Genomic DNA, 21,376 nt, shown 5'->3' with positions numbered 1-21,376 from the left:
ATGGGACTAGACATCATCCCGGGCTGTGTTCTACATCGGTTAAAACAAGAATTAACATCACCATTGAGCATGCCTTTCAGTCACAGCCTAAGCACTGGCTTTATCCCAGTGGAAAAGAAAACAGCAACCGTCATCCCTTCGCACAAAGGAGGGTGCATCCATGAACTCTGGGAAAAATAGACCCATTAGCCTGATCAGCCTTATCTGCAAGGCCATGGAACGAATCATCATAGGATCACAGGATCATTGGATCAGAGGAGATTACTAGGCTATCGACCCGGAGGTCATTTTAAGCCTAGCCTTTTCAACCCAATGTAATACTGTACAGGAACTAGTCAATACCCAAGATGGCATTTAATGATGACTGCCCATGTCCAAGAGGGTTGGGGGCACTATACCTAATAAGAATTTACATTTTCCCATCCACCCATCCACATTCCTTCTGAACAGTGTCATGGAGGGGCTCCATTTCACATGAATTGGTAGCCTGTTCTAAAGATGTGGCAATTGCTGGGAAATAAATAGGATATGTTGAAGGGACAGATTTAAGTCACAGGCCATATTTAAGTCTCTTGAATGGGTAGCCCTAGATCCATATGATTTACAGATATGCAGTACGTTCATTAGGTTTGGGTCTTTTGTTGCTTTGTAGGCCAGGCATAATTCTCCTCTAAGAAGCCTATACGATACAGAGTATAGTGACAGGATTTTAGTCAGACCATATAAGGCACATGCTGGAGGCCCCTGATCTTCTTTGTTCGAAACCTCTGAGGTCTTTCTAATTGCTGTAGGTGCTTAGTACAGTACACACTGAATGGGACATTATATTCAATTATGGGCCAGATAAGTGCCAAGTATAGGGGTTATAACTTCTTTTGCTCTCAAGGCAATGCCTTTACTAATCAAGTGAGCTATGTGGAAAGCTTTTCTTACAATGGTAGATACATGGTGGTCAAAATTGACATTGTGATCCCAGGTCCGTTACCACTTCATGGGTACTTAGGGTATTGTTATTGATCTGATAGTGTGAAGGAACATTGTTTGTGCCGAAGGGAATAATGATACATTTCTTTGCATTCAGTTTGAGACTGTGACTAATACACCAGTCACTGATCTGTGTGAGACCATCCTGGAGTATAGTGACGTAATTTGAGGATTCAGTGATTGCACCTAGTTTTCAGTTGTCTGCAAAACTGGTCAGCCACAACCCTTTCATTTTGACTTGAACTTCTGAGAAGTATATACCAAACAGTAGGGGGTTCAGCACTAACCCCTGTGGCACCTCAGGTCTGCTGGCTGATGTGGAGTCACCCACTTTGATAGTGTGTGTCTGGTTTGTGAGCCAGTTGGAAACCCATCTTACAACGAAGGGGTTTACATTCAGTTTGCTCAGTTTATTGATAATGCCTGAATGTGGATTGTGTAAAAAGCCTTTGCCATGTTGAGGTATTCTGTGTGCACAGATCTGTTCTCATCAATGGCCTTGGTCACACATTCAAAGAAATCCACCAGATTTAACAGGCAGGATCTGCCCTTCACAAAGCCAAATTGGGTAGGATCCAGGGTTTGGAGGTCATCTATGTGTTTATTTATAAAGTCCATAATGATATGTTCCATGGCCTTACAGATGAGGCTGGTCAGGCTTGGGGGTCTGTAATTCACTGGGTCTGTTGGTAGGCCACCTTTGTGGAGGGGAATAACTGTAGCTGTTCTCTATTCCACAGGTACAAAGCCTGTGGTTAGACTATGATTCAAAACGGTACTTAGTGGTTATGCTAGTACATGTTTTAGCCTGTTTAGAACACAGCCTGGGATGTCATCTGGTCCCATAGAAGCCATGTTCTTTGCCTTAGACAGGGCTTTGAGGACCTGCTCTTCAGATATGTAAAAGGTTGGGGGTGTTTGGGGGAAGGTTTGTTGTAAGTTAGGAGAGGATAACGGAATGAAATTTTTGCCAAACGTATCCACTAGTAGGTTTGCTGTCTCTGTGTGGTCAGTGTGTGTGATACCGTTGGCCATCAGTTCTGCACATGCTTGGGTCCTACCCTTTAGGTTACGTACATAGTTGTAAAAGGCCTTATGGTTATCCTTGGCAGTACTTGCTAGGTTTCTGTCAATGGAGCTCTTGGAGGATTGGAAAATTGTCTTATTTGCCTGTTAAGGCTGAAGAGGGTGCTTTTCCATTGCTGGGTCCTTATCTTTGTTTTCTTGGATAGCAACTTTTTGCATTTATTGTAGAGTTTGTTAATGCTGGAAGTCCACCATGGCAGCTTGATTTTACTTGGGGCTCTGGCTTTGATTCTATCTGCTACAGTCGACTTTATACAGATATGCAAGTCATTATACAGGGCTTTAGTGTAAGCCTCAGCATACTTACCACTTTCAACTTGGGGTGGGGCTTAGAATGCATTTATACCTTCACCTAGGAGGGTATAGTTTGCCTTGCTGATGTTTTTTTAGTCTGATTTCACCCTTTGTGAGTTCTGGTGTTAGTGTCAGTTTGAAGGGCACTGATTTGTGGTCAGTTTTCACTAATGAGGGTCCAACAGTTGCAGCAGTGTGCCTGTTTGACATGTTGGTAAGGACTAGATCTAGAATGTTTGTTCCTGTTCGGGTATGGACAATTTGCTCCAGGGCATTTGAATTCACAAAATTAAGGAACTTTTGTGCTAGCAAGTTTGGGCTAGAGTAGGTTTCCCAATTGATGGTGGAATAATTGAAATCCCCAATAACCAGTATGTTCAGTAAAATTTGGATTGTTCATGGGTGTCGTGACTTATGGAGGGGGAATCTATAACTGGCTAGGACTTCAATGGGGGTCTTACCCGCCATAACCTGGACCTGGAGTAACTCCATGCAATTGTCCAGTTTAACTAGACGTGAGGTGAATTTATCTCTAATATAGTTCAAGCAAAAAAATATTACCCAAAGGCTGAAGGTAACTGAAGAAAGTTAGATATTCCATAAGGTATAAAAATCAACGTTTTATTGAAAATGAGTGAGTGCTTTCGCAATGGTCAACATTGCTTCATCAGACAGTTAAAAATCAATTAAGTTAAGTAAAATCTCCTGTAACCTGAATAAGCATGTACTAAACAGATTCATGAATGATGTATGAATGTAATCTTGGTGCCATGATGTACGACTATGACTACCACTTTACTAATCCTGAGTGCAAACCTGATGCCTTGTTGTATTACTTTTACCTGTCAAAATGTACAAATAATATCAACCTTCATTGTTCTACGTACTTATGTCAATGCTAAATACTGATGTAAATTTTGTGTATACTTCTATGTAACCGTGTGGAGCTTTTCTCCCTGGGCCTCCACTGAAAATGGGATCTTTTTAGGCCCAGTGGACTTTCACGGTTAACAAATGCAATAAATAAATAAATAAATAAATAAGTTTTACTTAAATACCCATTTCAAACTTCACAAACAGCCAATCAAATATTTGAAGCTGCCATCAACCCTCCCACTCTATTCAGACTCATACATACCAGTCTGTGCTATTACACAATACTTATACTGCCCAGATGTCTTAGGTTCATAGATTAGTATTAAGCTAACTACCATTACGAGCCATTTTAAGCCTAGCCAGTTGTCCCTTGTGAGACTCAAACCCTGCAACCTGTGTTTGCAAGGCAAACACCTTAACTATTAGGCCACCCTCCCAACCCAAAAGTAATCATCTTCAATTTGTAAAGCTCTTTCCAGTGGTGAAAATCAAATCTTGTACCTTATGGTTGTAAGACATATACCTTAACCACTGTACCACTTGGCATTTCAGGTCTTAATGACTCTATCCCCCTTAAACCAGTTTTAAAGTCTAGGAAATTAAAATAATCTAGATTTTATGTACTATCTATCTATCTATATATATATATATATATATATATATATATATATATATATATATATATATACGTTTTTTGTATATTTTTTGACATACATTTTTAGTATGTTGAATTTAGTGTATATATATATATATATATATATATATATGTATATATGTATATATATATATATATATATATATATATATATATATATATATAAAAATATATATATTTGTACATATGCAATGTTGACCATTGTGAAAGTGCTCACTCATTTTCAATAAAACATTGATTTTTATGCCTTGTGAAGTATCTAACTTTCTTCACTTACCTTCAGTCTTTGGGTAATATTTTGTTTTGCTTGAACTGTTGTTTGTCTCATTTACTGGGTTCAGCTGGGAAGATGTATCTCTAATATAGATTGAAACACCACCTCCTTTGGTTTTCACACATTCATTTTGCGGTCTAAAGGTGTGAAAAGCATTGTTGCCTTGCAGGGCTGGGGTACTGTCTGAGGCCTTAAACCAGGTTTCTGTGACTGCACAGACATCTACATCTTCTAGTGATAGAAGTGCATCCAGGTAGTGTAGTTTTTGGTTTAAGCTCCTAGCATTTAGCAGCATGACCCTTATTTTGTTCTGACTGGTAAATTTCATGTCGGCAATGTTGTTTTTGCGACCTTGCCTAAAAAAGGCACTATGGGGGAGGCTAGAGCCTTTGCTAGCAGCCAAAAGCCCAGGGTTGCCAGGTGCAAATGTCTCTGGCAAAGCAGCTAGGTTTGTCAACCACGGCTTCCCAGGCAAACAGCAACTGTATCCCCTTGGAATGACACAAAAAGCTAAGCCAATTATTGAAATCAGTCATTTTTTTGTTTATACTGTGGCATCATTCTAGGTGAGGGTATTATGCTGCTCATGGCTAAGGACATACCTGTCTGGGCCATATACTCAAGAGGGCTTGACCATGTCTGTCTTCATATTGTCTAGTGAGGTATGTCTCTGGTCATTCACACCAACAAGAGTCACACTGGTACTTGTTGCTGAGAGACCTGAGTACATGCATGATTTGGTGAATCCTGGCACTGGACAGGCAGCTGACTGTGACTTTCTCATTGTCCAGCCTGGTGAGGGGAACATCCATACATCTCACTATTTAGTCTCCAATGACAAGAAAACTTGTTTTTTGAGTGTTACACCTTGTGGGCTTGGTGGGGGAGACACTGGTTTTGCTATGTGTCATGGGTGCTGTGCAGACTGTGTTAGCTGTAGCAAACTTGTGTTTTGGAGGTTTCTGGTGTTTACATTTTTTGAGAGAACCTCTGCGTATGTGGATTTATGTGTTTGATGTGTACTACATCTATGAGTAGTGATACCGTGTGAATTGAGAGTTGACAACTGTCTTCGTGCTACTGTTTTGAGTGAGAGACAGTATGGATTATACAGTCTTAGTGTAAATACATCTCTTGCACTCTGTACCAGACTGTGTCATTAGTAGAGGGTTGTCTGTGTACATTCGGCAATTGCTACACTGCCTCAGGAGACCCAAGTCAACAAGGTTGGTAGGAGAAACAAGGGTAGTCCAACTGTCTATAATGCTAGACAGAAGACTGTTGTTACTAGGAGTGGCTTTACAGAAACAATCACAGAGAAGCTCAGTGAATGGATATTTCTGTCTGGCTTTTAAGGGAAAATTTGTTGAATTTAATTGTCCGGCTTTGGTGCACACTTGTGCAGTAGTGCGCAGTGCTGGGTGATGCACAAACAAGCAGAAACCTGCTCAGATGTTCTTCTTTCGGCTTTTCCCGGTTAGGGGTCACCACAGCGTAACTCCAGTCCCCTAATGATTGGCAGTAGATTTTTACAGTGCCAAGGTGCCAGCTCGACGCCCAACCTTCAAAGAAGGAAGCCCATTCACGCATGTCTTTCGAATGCCACTCGACCAAGGGGAGGACATGCAGACTCCACACAGAAGGCGATCCAGCCGAGAATCGAACAGGAGAACCTCTTGCTGTGAGGTGACAACGCTACCGCTGCACCACCAGGGTATTAGAAACCTGCTCAGATGCAGGGCCTAAATACCAGAAGCTAAAACTTAGAAAAAAAACTCTAACAAAATTCAAAAGGACCAATGAGGGTGCTTATTCCAACACCTAGACCTGCCTCCCTTTACCAGTCAGGTGCCAATCAAACATAATTCTCTCACAAAAGTGCAGATAGGCCCCTTCCAATTCAAGATGGCCTGGGAAATGTGCCCATAAAAAACAAACCACTACAAACAGTTCCAGAAGTAGCAGGCCTGGCTCTGGACTATGCTACAGCTACTATTTTTATTTTTTTATTTTATTTTATTTCCAGTTTGATGACCGGGGAGGTCCACTGGGCTCAAAGAGCCCATTTTCAGTGGAGGCCCGGGGAGAAAAGCTCCAATAATACATAGTACAAGCTCCATAATATAAAGTACAATACAGAGTAGAAACAGTAACAAGCTCAGCAAATTTTACATACAAAATAGCAAAAAAATAAACAAAAGTTAAACAGCAGCACAGAGAAGGATGTAAAGCATATTTACGTTTAGTGGTTGAGAACAGTAGTGCAAGGTTAAATTAATACAGAGGTTTAAATCATCTGAAAATGATATAGAAGTAACATTAGCATGGATGAGTTATTTATGCATGAATAATAGCATAAGTTAAATTAACACAGAGGTTTAAATCCTCTGTGGTATAGAGGTAACATTTGCATGAAGGCAGTACATAGGGTTAATCAATAGTGTGTAAGGAAGAACAAACTTTGTGTGTAATAAAGTATTTATGTATTGAGCAGGTTAGGTAGGTGGAGTGCAATTGCATTTCCATTTTTGGGAAAGGTAAGAATGCAGCTGGGTTTTGAAGTGTTCAGAGTCCTCAGAAGTTCTTAGGGATGGAGGGAGAGAATTCCATTTTTTGGCAATGGAGAAGGATAGGAGAAGCGGACCAGCGGGGTGGTTTGGTTTATAAACAGAGATTGGATTTTGATGGGTAGATCTTAGAGTTCTGTTTGGGGTGTATAATGTTAAGATGTTTGTTAGTGCAGGGCATATAGTTGTTTTGAAAATAAGCTTGTGGGTGGTGATGAGTTGGAGGTAGTCAAGGTAGTTTGGGAGTTCTAGCTATTGCAGCTGGTGGAGAGGTTTACAGTGATGAGTGGAGTATTTGGAGGTGGTGGTGAACTTTGAGATTTTATTGTAACATGATTCTAGTTTAGAAGAGATGGAGGAAGATAGGTTGGTTAGTAGGGGAGCGCCATACATTAGTGAAGGTAGTGGTGAGGGTCTGTCTTGTTGATGGGGAGAGGAAGTGGGAGTTTCTGTACAGCATGCCAAGTTTCTGATGGGTCTTCTTTATATTTAGCTGAATATGGGTATCGAATTTTAGGTGTTCATCAATAGTAACTCCAAGATGTTTAGCAAAAGGAACTACTTCTATACTGGAGTTGGCAAGGCTTGTTATCTTGAAAGAGGTTTTGTCTAGGTCGATAGATTTTGAGGGAGAGAATAGAAGGATCTTTGATTTGTTGGCATTCAAAGAGAGGTGATTTTGGAGCATCCAGTTCTCAGTAGTTGAGAAGGCAGTTTTAGTTTTTGTTTGGAGCTCAGGGAGGTTTGATGCAGAGCAAACTAAAGTTGAGTCATCTGCATATTGTACTATCTTAGTGTTAGGAATGGCTGCATGGAAATCATTAATGAAGATATTGAAGAGCATAGGGCCAGGAACGAATCCCTGGGGTACCCCGGTTGGGGTGGGAAGGAAGGCTGAGGTGCCATTCTTCCATTTTACTGCCTGAGATCTGTCAGAGAGGCAGCTGCTGAACCAGGTAATGGTATTTTGTGAGAGGTTAAGAGTGGAAAGGTAGTGAAGAAGGGGTAATGGGAGACTTTGTCGAAAGCCTTGGAGAGGTCGAGGAGGACTGTGGATACAAGTTCTCTGGAGTCTCGGGTATGGTTAATGATGTCTGGAAAAGAGAGAAGATCTGTTATTGTGCTATGGCCAGGACGGAACCCATGTTGTGTTGGGGTGAGGAGTTGGTTATATGTAATGAATGGCATGAGCTGGAGGTGGATGCATTTCTCAAGAATTTTTGAAATATGGGAGAGAATTGCTATCTGGGTCAGAAGGTGGAGATGTTATTATTTTTGCCTCCTTAATGGAGGGGTAGGATAAAGGCTGCATGCCACAGTTTGGGGACATATGATTCTTGTATGGCTCTGTTGAATACTAATGGGGATGGCGATGCTGTCTGCTGCTATTCTTAAAAAGAGTGAGGGGATATTGTCAGGGGCATTGGGGCAAGGTTTAAGCTTAGAGAGACTTTTTTATATATGAGGTGGGGATGGGTTTGAGGTGGAATATGGGAGGTGAGTTTGGGGTGGAAGGTTGGGCAGATGGTTTGATTTGGGGGGAGGTGCTGTTGCTTGGGAATGTTTTAGTGAGTTCTGCTATAGAGTTAGTAAAGAAGGAGTTGAATAGAGTAGCTATTTCTGGGTCAGATTTACTAGTGTCAGGGTAAGGGTTGTTTTTGGTGCCTGGGTTGAGAAGTGAGTTGATGGATTTCCAGAATTGTTTGGGGTTAGAGGAGTGGTTAGACTGGAGTTTGATATAGTATGCTTTTTTGTCTTGTATGATATGTTTTTTTTTTTGCCAAGTTGCAGATTTGTTTATATTTAAGGGTGTCTATTACGATGGTAGAGTTTTCAGGTCTTGTCCCTTTGTTGAATGAGTGTTTTGGTATCTTTACTAAGCCAAGGGGCGGAATTGGTTTTTATACGTTTTATTCTTGGAGGGGCTTGGGAGTTAAGAGTGTCTAAGAAGGTAGAGTTGAAGAATTCTACAGCACTGTCCAGAGGTAGAGTTTTTAGAGTGTCCCAGTTTATCAGTTTGAGAGAACTGGAAAAAGTTGTAGGGTTAAAGTTGCTGAGTTTCCGAATATGGATATATTAGTGTAGATGAGGAGAGGAGGGGGTTGCTCTATGGATGAAGGCTGGTAAGTGATCACTGATGGAGCCTGGTAAGGTGCCAGTGTGGGAGATTTTGTTAGGGTGGGAGACAAGGATCCAGTCCAGTATGGAGCCTGGAGGGTTATTTTTATTAGGCCTGGTTATAGCATTTGTGAGTTAGCTACCCTAGTTTCAGTAGGAAACTCTACAGAATATTTAACACAGCAGAAAAATAGCAGTGAGACACTGAAAAAAACATTTAAAACATCAGAAAATCAGCCAGGATGTTCAAAAGAATGATTTAAACAGTTAACAGATCAGTTAATTAAGTACTGCTTGGTGGGAAAACCAGAGCAGGCAGAATAGATAGCTTTACAACAGTGAAAAAATACCAGTAAATACCAGTAAATACTTAAATAGTGGAAACAACAAAAAAGCTCGATAAAAAGTGAAAACAATAATAAAATTTGATTTTACAGGCACAATATAGCAGGCAATTATAATATAACAGTGAAGTTTAGTACACAGTAACCAAGCAACACGAAGCTGTAATTAGCGCTTTCAATCACTTTATTTTCTTGTGACCTTATTCAGAAACAGCTTATACCAGAATTAAACTTCCTTTTATACTCTCCAACAGGAAATGACATCTTAATTAGACAATATTTTAACTTATAAATTTATACAAATTAAATATCTAATATAATATATTATAAACTGTAATGAAAAATGTATGAAAATTCATCAAATATAAAATATATACATATATGTTGAATAAATTAATGATAATATGAATTCATATATGTATTAAAACACAAGAAGTTATCTATGCATTAAAAAACACTTTAAATTAATAACATCATTTAAACCAGGAGGCTTATCTGCTCCCAGATATAATTGCCAATATGCCTCCTTACATTCTAGAATGTTATTTAAATCTCCACCAAAAGTAATATTGTCAACTTTATCTAATACAAAGAATTCAAACTTCTTAAATTCTTTGCAAATACTTGAATGTCTGAATAAGGCATTAGATTGATCACGTTTTTTTATAGCTAAGTTATGCTCATAAATACGCCTTTTCAAATTCCTCTTTGTCTTGCCTATATAGTACTGTTTGCATGTCACACAACTTGCCACATAAACTATTAATTCACTATTACAGTTAAAATAATGTTTTGCCCAAAATGTTTCATTAAATGTTCCCAAAGTAACAAACGAAGTATTACTAATGAACCTGCACTGCTTACAATTAAGACAACAGTAAGTTCCCTTTTTAATAGCACAAGCTCTCGAAACTTTGGATTCTGTATGAAATTCTAACATACTTCTAATATTTATGACTTTCTTAAAAGTAAATTTTGGGCCCACCCCCAAAATGTCCACTAAATCTTTATTTCCTGAAATAATTTTCCAATTTTCTATTATTACATTTTTGATGAGCCACATTTCATCCACAATGGGTATAGGAAAAGATGTTCTATATTCATTTTGGACTTCTGTCATGCTATTTTGTTCAAACAGACCTCTAGCTTCTATCTGAATTTCTGTTGACTCAAGTATCGGTTTTGCCACACTCTTTCTCAAGAATAAAACTTCCTTTTCTATTTTTTTAATCCATTTACTGTCATAGCCTCGTTTTTGAAACAATTTATTTAAAATTCTCCCTTCTTCCAAAAATGTGTCCTCTTTAGTTGTTAACCTACTTAACCTTATAAACTGTCCTTTGATGACACCTTTCTTCATATGGATAGGATGTAAGCTGTCACGATGTAAGTACTGGTTAGCAAAACAAGATTTTCTGTAAATTTTACTTGCAAAAGTTTTACTTTCACTATCAATTTCTATGTTGATATCCAGAAAGTTGATGGCCTTACCAAATTCTCCAATCTTAAAATACAAAAAAGACGTAGTCTTATTTAAATCTTCCACAAATTTTTCGAACTCCACTTGATTGCCTGACCACAAAAATATCAGGTCATCTATGAACCTGTAATACATTTTAACTTTGTGGAAATTTAAATGTTTTTCTAAATATTTATGTTCCCAATTTGCCATTACTATATTGGCAAATGCAGGGGCCACTCTGGCACCCATGGCCACCCCTGAGATTTGTTGGTACAATTTCTTATTAAATAAAAAGAAATTGTTTTCCAATATTATTTCCATAAGACTACAACAGGTGTTAATCTTTGTTCTAGGTAAGGTAGAATTACTATTTAAATACTCTCTCATATATTCAATACCAGTATCTTGATCTATAGATGTATACAAACTTTTTACATCCAAAGTCCCAAAAAATATATGTGTGTCATCATCAATTTTAAAATGTCTAAGAATTTCCAATAGATGCCAGGAATCTCTTAAATAATATTTACATTTCTGCACTAATGGATTCAATATTTTATCTAACCAAATGGAGATGTTTTCAGTTTTGGACAACTTAGCTGAAATTATAGGTCTAAACGGAATGTTTGTACTATTCTCTTAAATCTTTGGAATTCCGAATAAATTTGGCATTCTAAGTTCTTCTATTACCATGTATTCATAACTATTGATATCTAGTTCACCTTGACTAAACATGTCAAATAATAAACTGTTTATCATATTGTATTTTGATTTGACAAATTCAATTTTTACCATTTTATATGTATTAATATCTGATAAGGAAATTTCCATATTATTCTCATAATCAACTGAATTCATAATGACTATTTTCCCACCTTTATCTGCTCTTATCACTCTGATATTTTTGTCATTACTTAAGGATCTTAGAGCTTTCATTTCATTTTCAGACAAATATTTATCTTGCATATTAGTTTTAATTTTTCTGAACTCCTCACAAGAATTCTGGAAAACTTGTAATGTATTTAATAAAGGTGGATTATATGTACTTGGTTTCTTTATAACACCTTTTTCCACCTCATTTGATTCAGCTATATCATGCATAATATAATTCAAATTTAACTTTCTCAGATATAATCTGAAATCTATTAATAATTTCCCAATGTTGAAATTATTGGATGGAATAAATGAAAAACCTTTCTTTAAAACGCTCTTTGCATCTTCAGACAATGTTACATTTGACAAATTCAGAATGTCCATCTCATAACATTCAACCTCTAATGACTCTACCACCTCTTCTTGTTCTTTCCTTTGGGCTTGAACTTTTTTTGGGTGGCATTGTACCACCTTGTAATCCGTTTGTTTTGACTGTTGTTCCCTATAAAAGGAACTGTAGTGTTACAAGCTGATGTACCTGCTACTTCAGCGTATGTTGTAGTGTTACTGTTATTGCCATTATTCACATTAGTACCCGATATATCATTGTTCATATTATCAAGATTTGTAACACTATTTGTAGATTCACATGTTCTATTTGTACTACATTCTGGATTAAGCGAAGTTTCAACAGGTTTTATATTAACACCTTTGTTATTTGATGTTTCATTCAGACTTTCAATACGAATTTCATCCTTTGTTATATATGCTTTGTTGTCTTTATATGCTAAAAGGTCTCTTTTTAATTTGTGTTGTTTACGAGACACTATACTAGCTTTCTGTCTTTCAGCTTTGACTTCTACCCCGTTGTATAAAGTCAGAAAGCTCTTGAAAGATGTATAACGTTTGATTTTCTGATCCAAACTCTGAATTGCCTCTTTTAACTTCTCTAACTCAATTTTGTAATGTTCAATAAGCAGTGTCATCATTTTGATTCCTGTGTCGTTATACAATTTAATCAAGTCTAAACATAGTCTGTCGCCAGGTGTTACACAATTTGGAAACTTAGCTGTGCGTAACCCTTGTGGCACTATCTGGCGTTTAACGCATTCTTCTAGATATTGTATTTCCAAATTTAGAGAAACATATTTTAAAACAGTTCTTTCTAAATCATAAATACATTTGCGACAGTTTATAAAGTCTCCGTTGTCAGTACTTACATTATTTGAGACTCTAATATTGTCTACATTAACGAAAGGATTAGCGTTTTCTTTTAAAACATATCCCCACACATCACTTTCGTTATCTGCTGTTTGGAATACTGTGTTGTTTTCAGTAGTAATTCCAATCGACTCCGAACCAGATCCTCCATTGAACGAACCGCCATCACTCGCAAAGTTCACGTCTACACGCCCAACTTTGTCACGTGATGTACTAGCGTTATTTGAACTTAATGTTTGTTTGGCATTCAGTTCTAACAAACATTCTTTTATCATTCTAGCTATTAGATTTTCCATGTCCGACTTGGAGAGAACCTGTCTCTCTCCATTTTCTACCAATTCATCTCTGATGAAATAAGTTGACAAGTTGAGTAACACATCCTGTGTTAGATTCTCCGCTGCCATATGGCACTACTGGAACTTCAATGTAGATATAAAACAAACACGAAACAGCACCACAATCTTTCCACTCAAAACCAAAAAAGGAATGAAGTACCAGTGTAGCCAAGCAACACGAAGCTGTAATTAACGCTTTCAATCACTTTATTTTCTTGTGACCTTCTTCAGAAACAGCTTATACCAGAATTAAACTTCCTTTTATACTCTCCAACAGGAAATGACATCTTAATTAGACAATATTTTAACTTATAAATTTATACAAATTAAATATCTAGTATAATATATTATAAACTGTCAGACAATAAAAAGTGCAATATATAGTATAAATAAGAAAAAAAAATCAGGCAACTTATGATTTTTTGGAAGCTCAGAAACCTCTAGTCATCTGGTATCTCAGTTCAGAATTGTGGCTGGTAGCCAAGCTCAGTTCAGCTCGGACCTTATTAAAAGATATAGGAAATCTCAAAATGCTCAAACCCACCCAGTCTGGCTTTATCAAGGGGAGATCATGCCTGTTAAACTTGGTGGACTTCTTCGAGACAGTCACCAAAGCCTTAGACGAGGGCAAATCTGTGCATACGACCTACCTAGATTTAGCCAAGGCCTTGGACACAATCCCCCACTCAGGCATCATTGATAAACTCACCCAGCTGGGTATCACCTCATATATTATCAGGTGGGTTACAAACTGGATCACTGATAGAACTCATACAGTCAAAATAGGGGACTCCACCTCCTCCAACAGACCCATAACCAGTCCTGTTCTAGGATCCCTACTGCTCAGAATCTACTCCTCAGAAGTACAGGCTAAAACTAAAGGACTGTGGCTGACAAAGTTTGCTGATGACTGCAAACTGGGAGTGGTCACTTTTACCCCTACCAATGTCAACATCCTGCAAGAAGGTCTTACACAGACTAATGACTAGTGTCAAAGTCATGGTCTTAAACTTAATGCAAAAAAATGCATTATTATCTCCTTCGGCAAGGGTGATGTTCCTGCAATCTACCACATCAATAGCAATACTCTAACCACACAGTCACTGGTGAGAGATCTGGGCACACAGGTTGACAGCAATCTTAACTTCAATCACCATGTCTTCACAGTGGTAAGAAGGGCATTTTACATTGCTCATCTCATAAGTAAGGGCATTGCTTCCAGAAACAAAGAGGTTATAACCCCCTGTACTCTTCCCGCATTAGGTCAATAATAGAGTACAACACTCCCTTTGGCATGCTTCTTTCCAAAAATTCACAGCAATTAGAGAGACCACAAAGGTTCCTTATGAAGAAAATTCAGGATCTTTAAGATCTGTCTTATGCGGACAGTCTGAAATCATTGTCACTTTACTCTGTGTCATACAGACTGCTCACAGCTGACCTGTGTCTTGCATATAGAGCAATTTCTGGCTCAGCTTTGATGAAAATGCTGCACATTCGCAAGTCAAATGACACACGGGTCACTCACTCAAAGGACCTTAACCTGGTATAGTGGATATAAAAAGTGTACACACCCGTTAAAATGCCAGTTTTTTGTGATATAAAAAATGAGACCACAATAAATCATTTCAAAACTTTTCCCACCTTTAATGTGACCTATAACCTGTACAATTCAATTGAAAAACAAACAAATCTGTTAGGGGAAAAATATAAAAAATAAAAAACATACAATAAGCTGGTTGCATAACTGTGCACACCCTTAAACTAATACTTTGTTGAAGCACCTTTTGATTTAATTACAACATTATGTCTTCTTGGGTAGGAGTCTATCAGCATGGCACATCTTGACTTGGCAATATTTGCCTACTCTTCCTTGCAAAAGCATTCCAAATCTGTCAGATTGTGAGGGCATCTCTTGTGCACAGCCCTCTTCATGTCACCCCAAAGATTTCCTATTGGATTTAGGTCTGGGCTTTGACTGGGCCATTCCGAAACTTTAATTTTCTACCGGTGAAGCTATTATTTTGTTGATTTGTATGTATGCTTGGGGTCATTGTCGTGTTGAAAGGTGAAAATTCCTCATCATCTTCATCTTTCTAGCAGATGCCTGAAGGTTTTGGGCCAAAAGTGACTGGTATTTGGAACTGTTTATAATTCCCTACACCTTGACTAAAGCCCCAGCTCCAGCTGAAGAAAAGCAACCCCAAAGTATGCTACTGCCACCACCATGCTTCACCATGGCGATGGTGTTCTTTTGGTGATGCAAATTGTTGTTTTTGCGCCAAACGTACCTTTTGGAATTGTGGCCAGAAAGTTCAACCTTGGTCTCATCAAACCAGAACACATTTTTCCCACATTCTTTCGGGAGACTTGATGTATTGTTTTGCAAATTTTAGTCAGGCCTGGATGTTTTTCTGTGTAAGAAAAGGCTTCTGTCTTGCAACCCTACCCTAACGTCCAGATATATGGAGAATATGGGAGATTGTTGTCACATGTAGTACACAACCAGTACTTGCCAGAAATTCCTGCAGCTCCTTCAGTGTTGCTGTAGGTCTCTTGGCAGCCTCGTTTTCATTTTGTCTTTTCATCAATTTTGGAGGGACATTCAGTTCTTTACAATGTTACTGTTGTCCCATATTTTCTCCACTTTTTGATGACTGTCTTCACTGTGTTCCATGGTATATCCAATGCTGTGCAAATTTTTTGTACCCTTCTCCTGACTGATACTTTTCAACAACAAGATCCCTTTGATGCTTTGTAAGCTCTCTGTGAACCATGACTTTTGCTGTACCAGACAACTGAGTAAATGTCAGGAAAATCCTACTAGGACAGCTGAACTTTATTTGGGATTAATCAGAGTCTCTTTAATTGATGGCAGTTGTGTACCCAAGAAGACTGAATGCTGTAATTAAATCAAAAGGTGCTTCACAAAGTATTAGCTTAAGGGTTAGCACGCTTATGCAACCAGCTTATTGTTTTTTTTTTTTATTTTTTTTCCCTAACAGACTTGTCTGTTTTCAATTGAATTGTACAGGTTATAGGTCACATTAAAGGTGGGAAAAGTTGTGAAATGATTTATTGTGATGTCATTTTTATATCACAAAAACCTGGCATTTTAACAGAGGTGTGTACACTTTTTATACCCACTGTATGTGACATCAACAGAACTTGCTAAAGAGACAGATTTGTCTCACAGAGGTTGCCACACCTTTTGAACAAACTTCCTATTCATGTTAAACAAAGCATCTCGTTGACCCTATTTAAGCACATTTTGGACAATTGGATGGGTAACTGGAAATTCACTCCAGGAGTTCCACCTGTGTCCCTCTTGGACTGGGGCAACAGGTGCTGATTTTAGTGTTTGTTTGAACCAGACACCCTTGGGAACATGGACTGAACTTGACTAGGCTTGTAAGGGCCCTGGGGCCGTTAGCCTAGTAACCTCATGTGATCCTATTTTTCATGTAAAAATTATCATATAAATAAGGCAATATCACAGTGTTACACATATTGGCATATTGCCATAAAGCTGCAACTTAATCTCAGGTAAGTAACTAAAATTTGTACAAAAAGGAGTGTAGGGGATTATATACTGCAATGTGAAGGGAAATAGTTTTAAAGGAACTGCAAAACTGATACTTGCACGTATTGAATGTGTGTGTAGGGTGGCTGTACCCATTTTTAAAAGCCAGGTAGTTTGGTGAGCAGTATTAGCAGATATGAGTATGAAATGTTTTGAATCTCTGGCTACACACTTGATGCACAGCTGAGATGATTTAGGCCTCACACTGTGAATTCAACAGATTCAGCCTTACAAGGTCTAGTAACAGTAGGTATTCAGCACAATACATTGTTACTTTACAAACCAAGCTGTAATACATACCCCTTAAATGTATAGATTTTGGTAGAATGTCCAGATTGTTGGTCTGTTCCTAATAAAATTTGTGATTTTTCTGGCAAATCAGGGAGGATTGAAGTCACTAAATAATGTCACGTATTTGAGTTTCACACTTTCTTTCCTTAAGAAAATGCACGCTAACATATCTTGTTATTTTTGGTAACGTAGTTTATAAGAGTAACATGTAAAATCTGCCAGAAATTTTAACCCCCCCCCCACACAATTTTTTTTTCAGATTTCTCGCGGTAAGAGTTTAAAATGTACTTATACTGTTGCTTTTACCCTGTAACAATGCAAATTCAGGGATAGCAGTCATTATTGTATTAATGATAACATTCAGCTCCTTTGCTACGCGATTTGATTATCATAAGGTTTGCTCTCAATTTTAAGTCTCCGAAACGTGGGGTAGTGGAGCACCCTCCTCCTTGTAACATGGAACAAATGGACAAAATACAGAACATTTGATAGTAATGTTAGCTAGGATTACCACAACTTTGCTAAAACCTGGTACTTCAAAAAGTTGAGTTAATATGAATCAGTACCATAGGGCACTTTGTGATATTTTTGGCTAGGAAGCTCGCATCGTGTTATTTTATATTTACAAAAAGCGTTCCGATGAATTAGTATGATTTTCCATAAAATTATCTTAAAATGTCGATGAATACACGCCGATCCAATGCGGAGCATGGACTTTCTGAGATTTTTAAGGAACACTCATCATAGCTCTCAATCTTCCATCTCCAAAATGCACCAGCCCTTATAATGTGGAAGAAATGGGCAAATAGGGTTACCACCTGTCCCACTTTGTGAGGGACAGTCCCTCTTTGGGCAGTTGTGTCCTGCGAAAAAACTGAAAAAATGGCAGATGTCCTGAGATTTTTGTACGGAAATATTTCCTAGGTTTTCTTTCATAGTTTCATAAAACAGTTATTTGTTATCTGAAACACCTAAATGTTATATGAAATAGCATAAGCAACTCAAATGCTACACAAATAAGCTTTTATTTTGGCAAAAAGGTGAAGTTCTATCCTTTGTACTGGTCATGGGTATGTTTTGTCCTGCAAATCTGACATTTCTACAGAAAATGTCCCACTTTGAGCATTTGAAAAGGTGGTAACCCTATGGGCAAAATGTGGAACATATACTAACGGCTTTATAACAGCTTCAACTAGGAGGGTCATAGGATGGTTTAATACGCTCCTTTTACTGATAAAAATCTTTTAATGAATTATTGTGATGCATTTCTATTTACCATGAATATCAGTTAAAATGTCCTAATACAGAATGTGTGGCAGACCCTTTCAATGTGCATCTTTGAAGAAGATGAATTTTTTAAGACCGCAGATGAGGTGCGTTTGAGAAGTATGACAGTCCTCATAATGAGGTACAGAGGGGTAAGCCTAAGGGGCTGCTATGTTAAGGGCACGGCGGTCGCACGATAGCATAACCTGCAGGCAGCTGACTAATGCGACCCCTGAAGGGTCACAGCATGCATACCAGGAAGGTTACTAGTCAGCTGGCTGCCTGTACTAGGGACGCCTGACTTCAGCTGCGCGCCTGCTAGAAATTCCCTCCCGCTGATTTGCTGAGGTTTTCACGCTAATTAGGCACACAAAAGGATGTTTAAAGCAATGATTAATCTCGTGACAGTCATGGGAGCAAGTTATGAGGAAAAAGAGGGATTAAAATCAATCATCTTAGAAAGAAAACATTAAGCGTTATGACAGCGTTTTATCAACATCCTTGCAACAAGCCTCAGACAAGGTAAGTTCCAAAATAAGCAACCCGGTATTAAGCTACTGGGCTCAATTTAATCTGGTTTGGTTTTACTGACTACGTTAAGTGCGTTTAGCGTTAATCGTTGCAATGGGGTCGGGATTGTTAACAAGTAACAAAACAGTGCGAAATTGTCTGAGGTACCATTTTTAATTTTCAGCACGCATACTTTTCAACTGTGCAGATTTTCGTAGAATGTCCAGATTGTTCCCCCTCATATTTTTGCTCTGTTTCTAGATTTGTGTGGAAAATTGGTGAGGAATGAATTCACTAAATAAATAACAGTTAAGTTTGACTATGTATCTTTTAGAAAATCTATGATAATGCAAGACTTTTATTCTAGCAACTTTCTAAGTTTATAAGAGCAGTATTTATTTAGAGGCTTTGTTGTCTAAATTTGACTTTGACAGCTTATTAGGCTGGGGTATTCTTGTTCCCAGGCTTCCAAGGCTTCTGCAGAATTGTTAACATAGTGTTAATACTTTATTTCAGTATTTCTTGCACTGAGTTGTACTTCTTATGTATATGCATAGGTGTATTTACATTTTTTTCTTTTGTTCTTAATAGTTGCACGTACGTTGTTTGGCTTGTTTTTAATAGTTGTATGTCGTTTATGTAATTTCTGCATGGAGAGTCGTTGAAACTGTTCGGTTACTTGGCCAATAAATGTGATTCTGATTTTTTGTGCTAAGAAGTCGAGAGCTATGCGTGGCAGCATGTGAGGGGGCAAGACCATTAGCCAGAAATTCTATTTTGGGCTCTTGTGATGTCCATGCACTTTTCTGTCCCAGTTTGCATTACAAATGCACTCACCCTTTCAAATGATGCAATGTATGAAACTGTTTTTGCACTGACTCTGCAACTTTTAAACAAAAAACAGTTTTTAGATGTATGTGGGAGCCATTCTTTTAGAGCTTTATATATTTTTGTTTCTATAGCTCATGCTTCTGAGAGATCTATTCAGTTAAGTACAAAGAGTATGCCTGGCTACACCCATAGTCAGTGAAGAGGTTATCTAATATATTTACTGCGTGATTTAAACTTGCTATCGCCAAAATGTTCTTGCAGTTAGAAGTAATTTTTTTCCAAGACATGATTTTTCAGGCATTTCTTTTCATTTATAAGCTCCAATTGATGTGTTGGTAATTGTAGGTACTCGCTTTGTGCACTGGGAAAACTAACACGTAGAAATCAGTTTGTGAAAAGTGCATGAGTGCAGCAGCTTGTATCTTATGAATGCATTTGTTACAAAATTTGTCATTGCCAATTAAATTTTTGGGTAAAGTATTGTTTATTACATTTAGCAGTATTGTAAAACTGTCTAAAACTAGGAGCTTATCAAGAGCTACACCCCAGAAAGGCAAACAGAACCCTAAAACTCTTTTGGCTATAGGGCGAATAAACTTTAGGTTCTGTTTTTTTAGGTTCTGGTTTCTATCTTATCTTAGAGTTTGTTTGGTGCTCTTTGGAGGATCGTCATTAAAATTGATTGGTCAGGGTATCACTTCAACAGTAGCAATCATCTTGAGTCAAAGTTTATACTGCTGGGTGGCTAGCCCTGCTATGGTGTTTAATCTGTACCACTCACTCGCACTTGTACCAATGGACAATTTAGAGTGTCCAGTCCACCTTCTGCATGTTTTTGGAATTTGGGAGAAAAACAGAGCACCCAGAGGAAACCCACTTGACCGTAGGGGAGGATATGCAGACTCCACACAGAAGGTACCCGAACCAAGGATCAAACTAGAGAGCCTGTTGCTAACCACTGCACAACCACAGCTGCCCAAATTTTAAGATGAACCATACAAATTAGTTGACATGATCAAAGTAGCAGGAGGGTTTTGGATTAGGATTTAATTAGAAATTGTGTTATTTGTTGGGAGGGGACTATTTTCATTAATGTTCTCCACCCATACCTCTCAACCTTGTTAGACTTTGTCCAGAATTCTTGCACGGACAAAGGCTGAAAAATAGGGACAGATTTTAAATATTGGTATTATAAACTTAGTCACTAAAGTGTCAGGGTTTGTGTCGGCATACATTTTCTGAGGAATTTGAAGTCAAACTCAATTCCAGTGATCATTAGATCATTCCAGTGATTTGCCAGAAAAACACATTTTAAGAGGAAAAGACCAAAAATATGAAGCGAAAATCTGGACAGTTGAGAGATATGTCTCTGCACTTTATTCCAGTAAGCAACCTGAATTTCCTCCCCTGCCATTTTTGTACCATAAGCAGGCATTGCAGTCACCACCCCTATACCTTTCAACCCTGATTTTCAGGAACACCCATGACAGTGACTCAAGTTTTAGTGATGTCCCACTTGATTCCTCCTAAAACTGTTGAGGTTTGGATAATAAGAGATAGAGTTCTAGATTCACATTTTCTTATTCTGTCAGTATGTCTAAAGTTAATAGTAATATTTAAAAGTATCGCTGATTATTTCTGGATTTATCTCCCATTCTGTTGAGACTTGCCCTTCACTGGTTGAGAGTTATGACCAGTGACCACTGTAGTTAAAATTTAATTTTATATCAGTTGTCCAGTTTTTTTTCTCTCACCCCCAACCTCCACCATGCATACCGTTCAGCTGCCCCTGATCTTCATGCAAAT

At 38.1% G+C, this 21,376-nt stretch overlaps 1 protein-coding gene across 2 annotated transcripts in view; it reads left to right on the top strand.

Moving 5' to 3' along the window:
* Nucleotides 1–18,500: 18,500 nt before the first annotated feature.
* MLANA (melan-A) overlaps nucleotides 18,501–21,376 on the top strand; it is a 322,149-nt gene continuing 319,273 nt past the window's right edge. Inside the window, exon 1 of one of the 2 annotated variants that reach the window (XM_044067196.1) lies at nucleotides 18,501–18,751. In XM_044067196.1, the coding sequence (XP_043923131.1) occupies nucleotides 18,708–18,751 (44 nt within the window). In that variant the 5' untranslated portion in view covers nucleotides 18,501–18,707. Of the gene's footprint in view, nucleotides 18,752–18,838; nucleotides 18,904–21,376 lie in introns of those variants that run through there. The other variant, XM_044067195.1, reaches the window with a different exon arrangement.

Source organism: Protopterus annectens, chromosome 3.part1 (assembly GCF_019279795.1).
Source record: "Protopterus annectens isolate FY-2018-M chromosome 3.part1, PAN1.0, whole genome shotgun sequence".
Classification (NCBI taxonomy): domain Eukaryota; kingdom Metazoa; phylum Chordata; order Ceratodontiformes; family Protopteridae; genus Protopterus; species Protopterus annectens.
The sequence above is the reverse complement of the archived record's forward strand: the minus strand, read 5'-3'. Positions and strand labels throughout refer to the sequence as shown.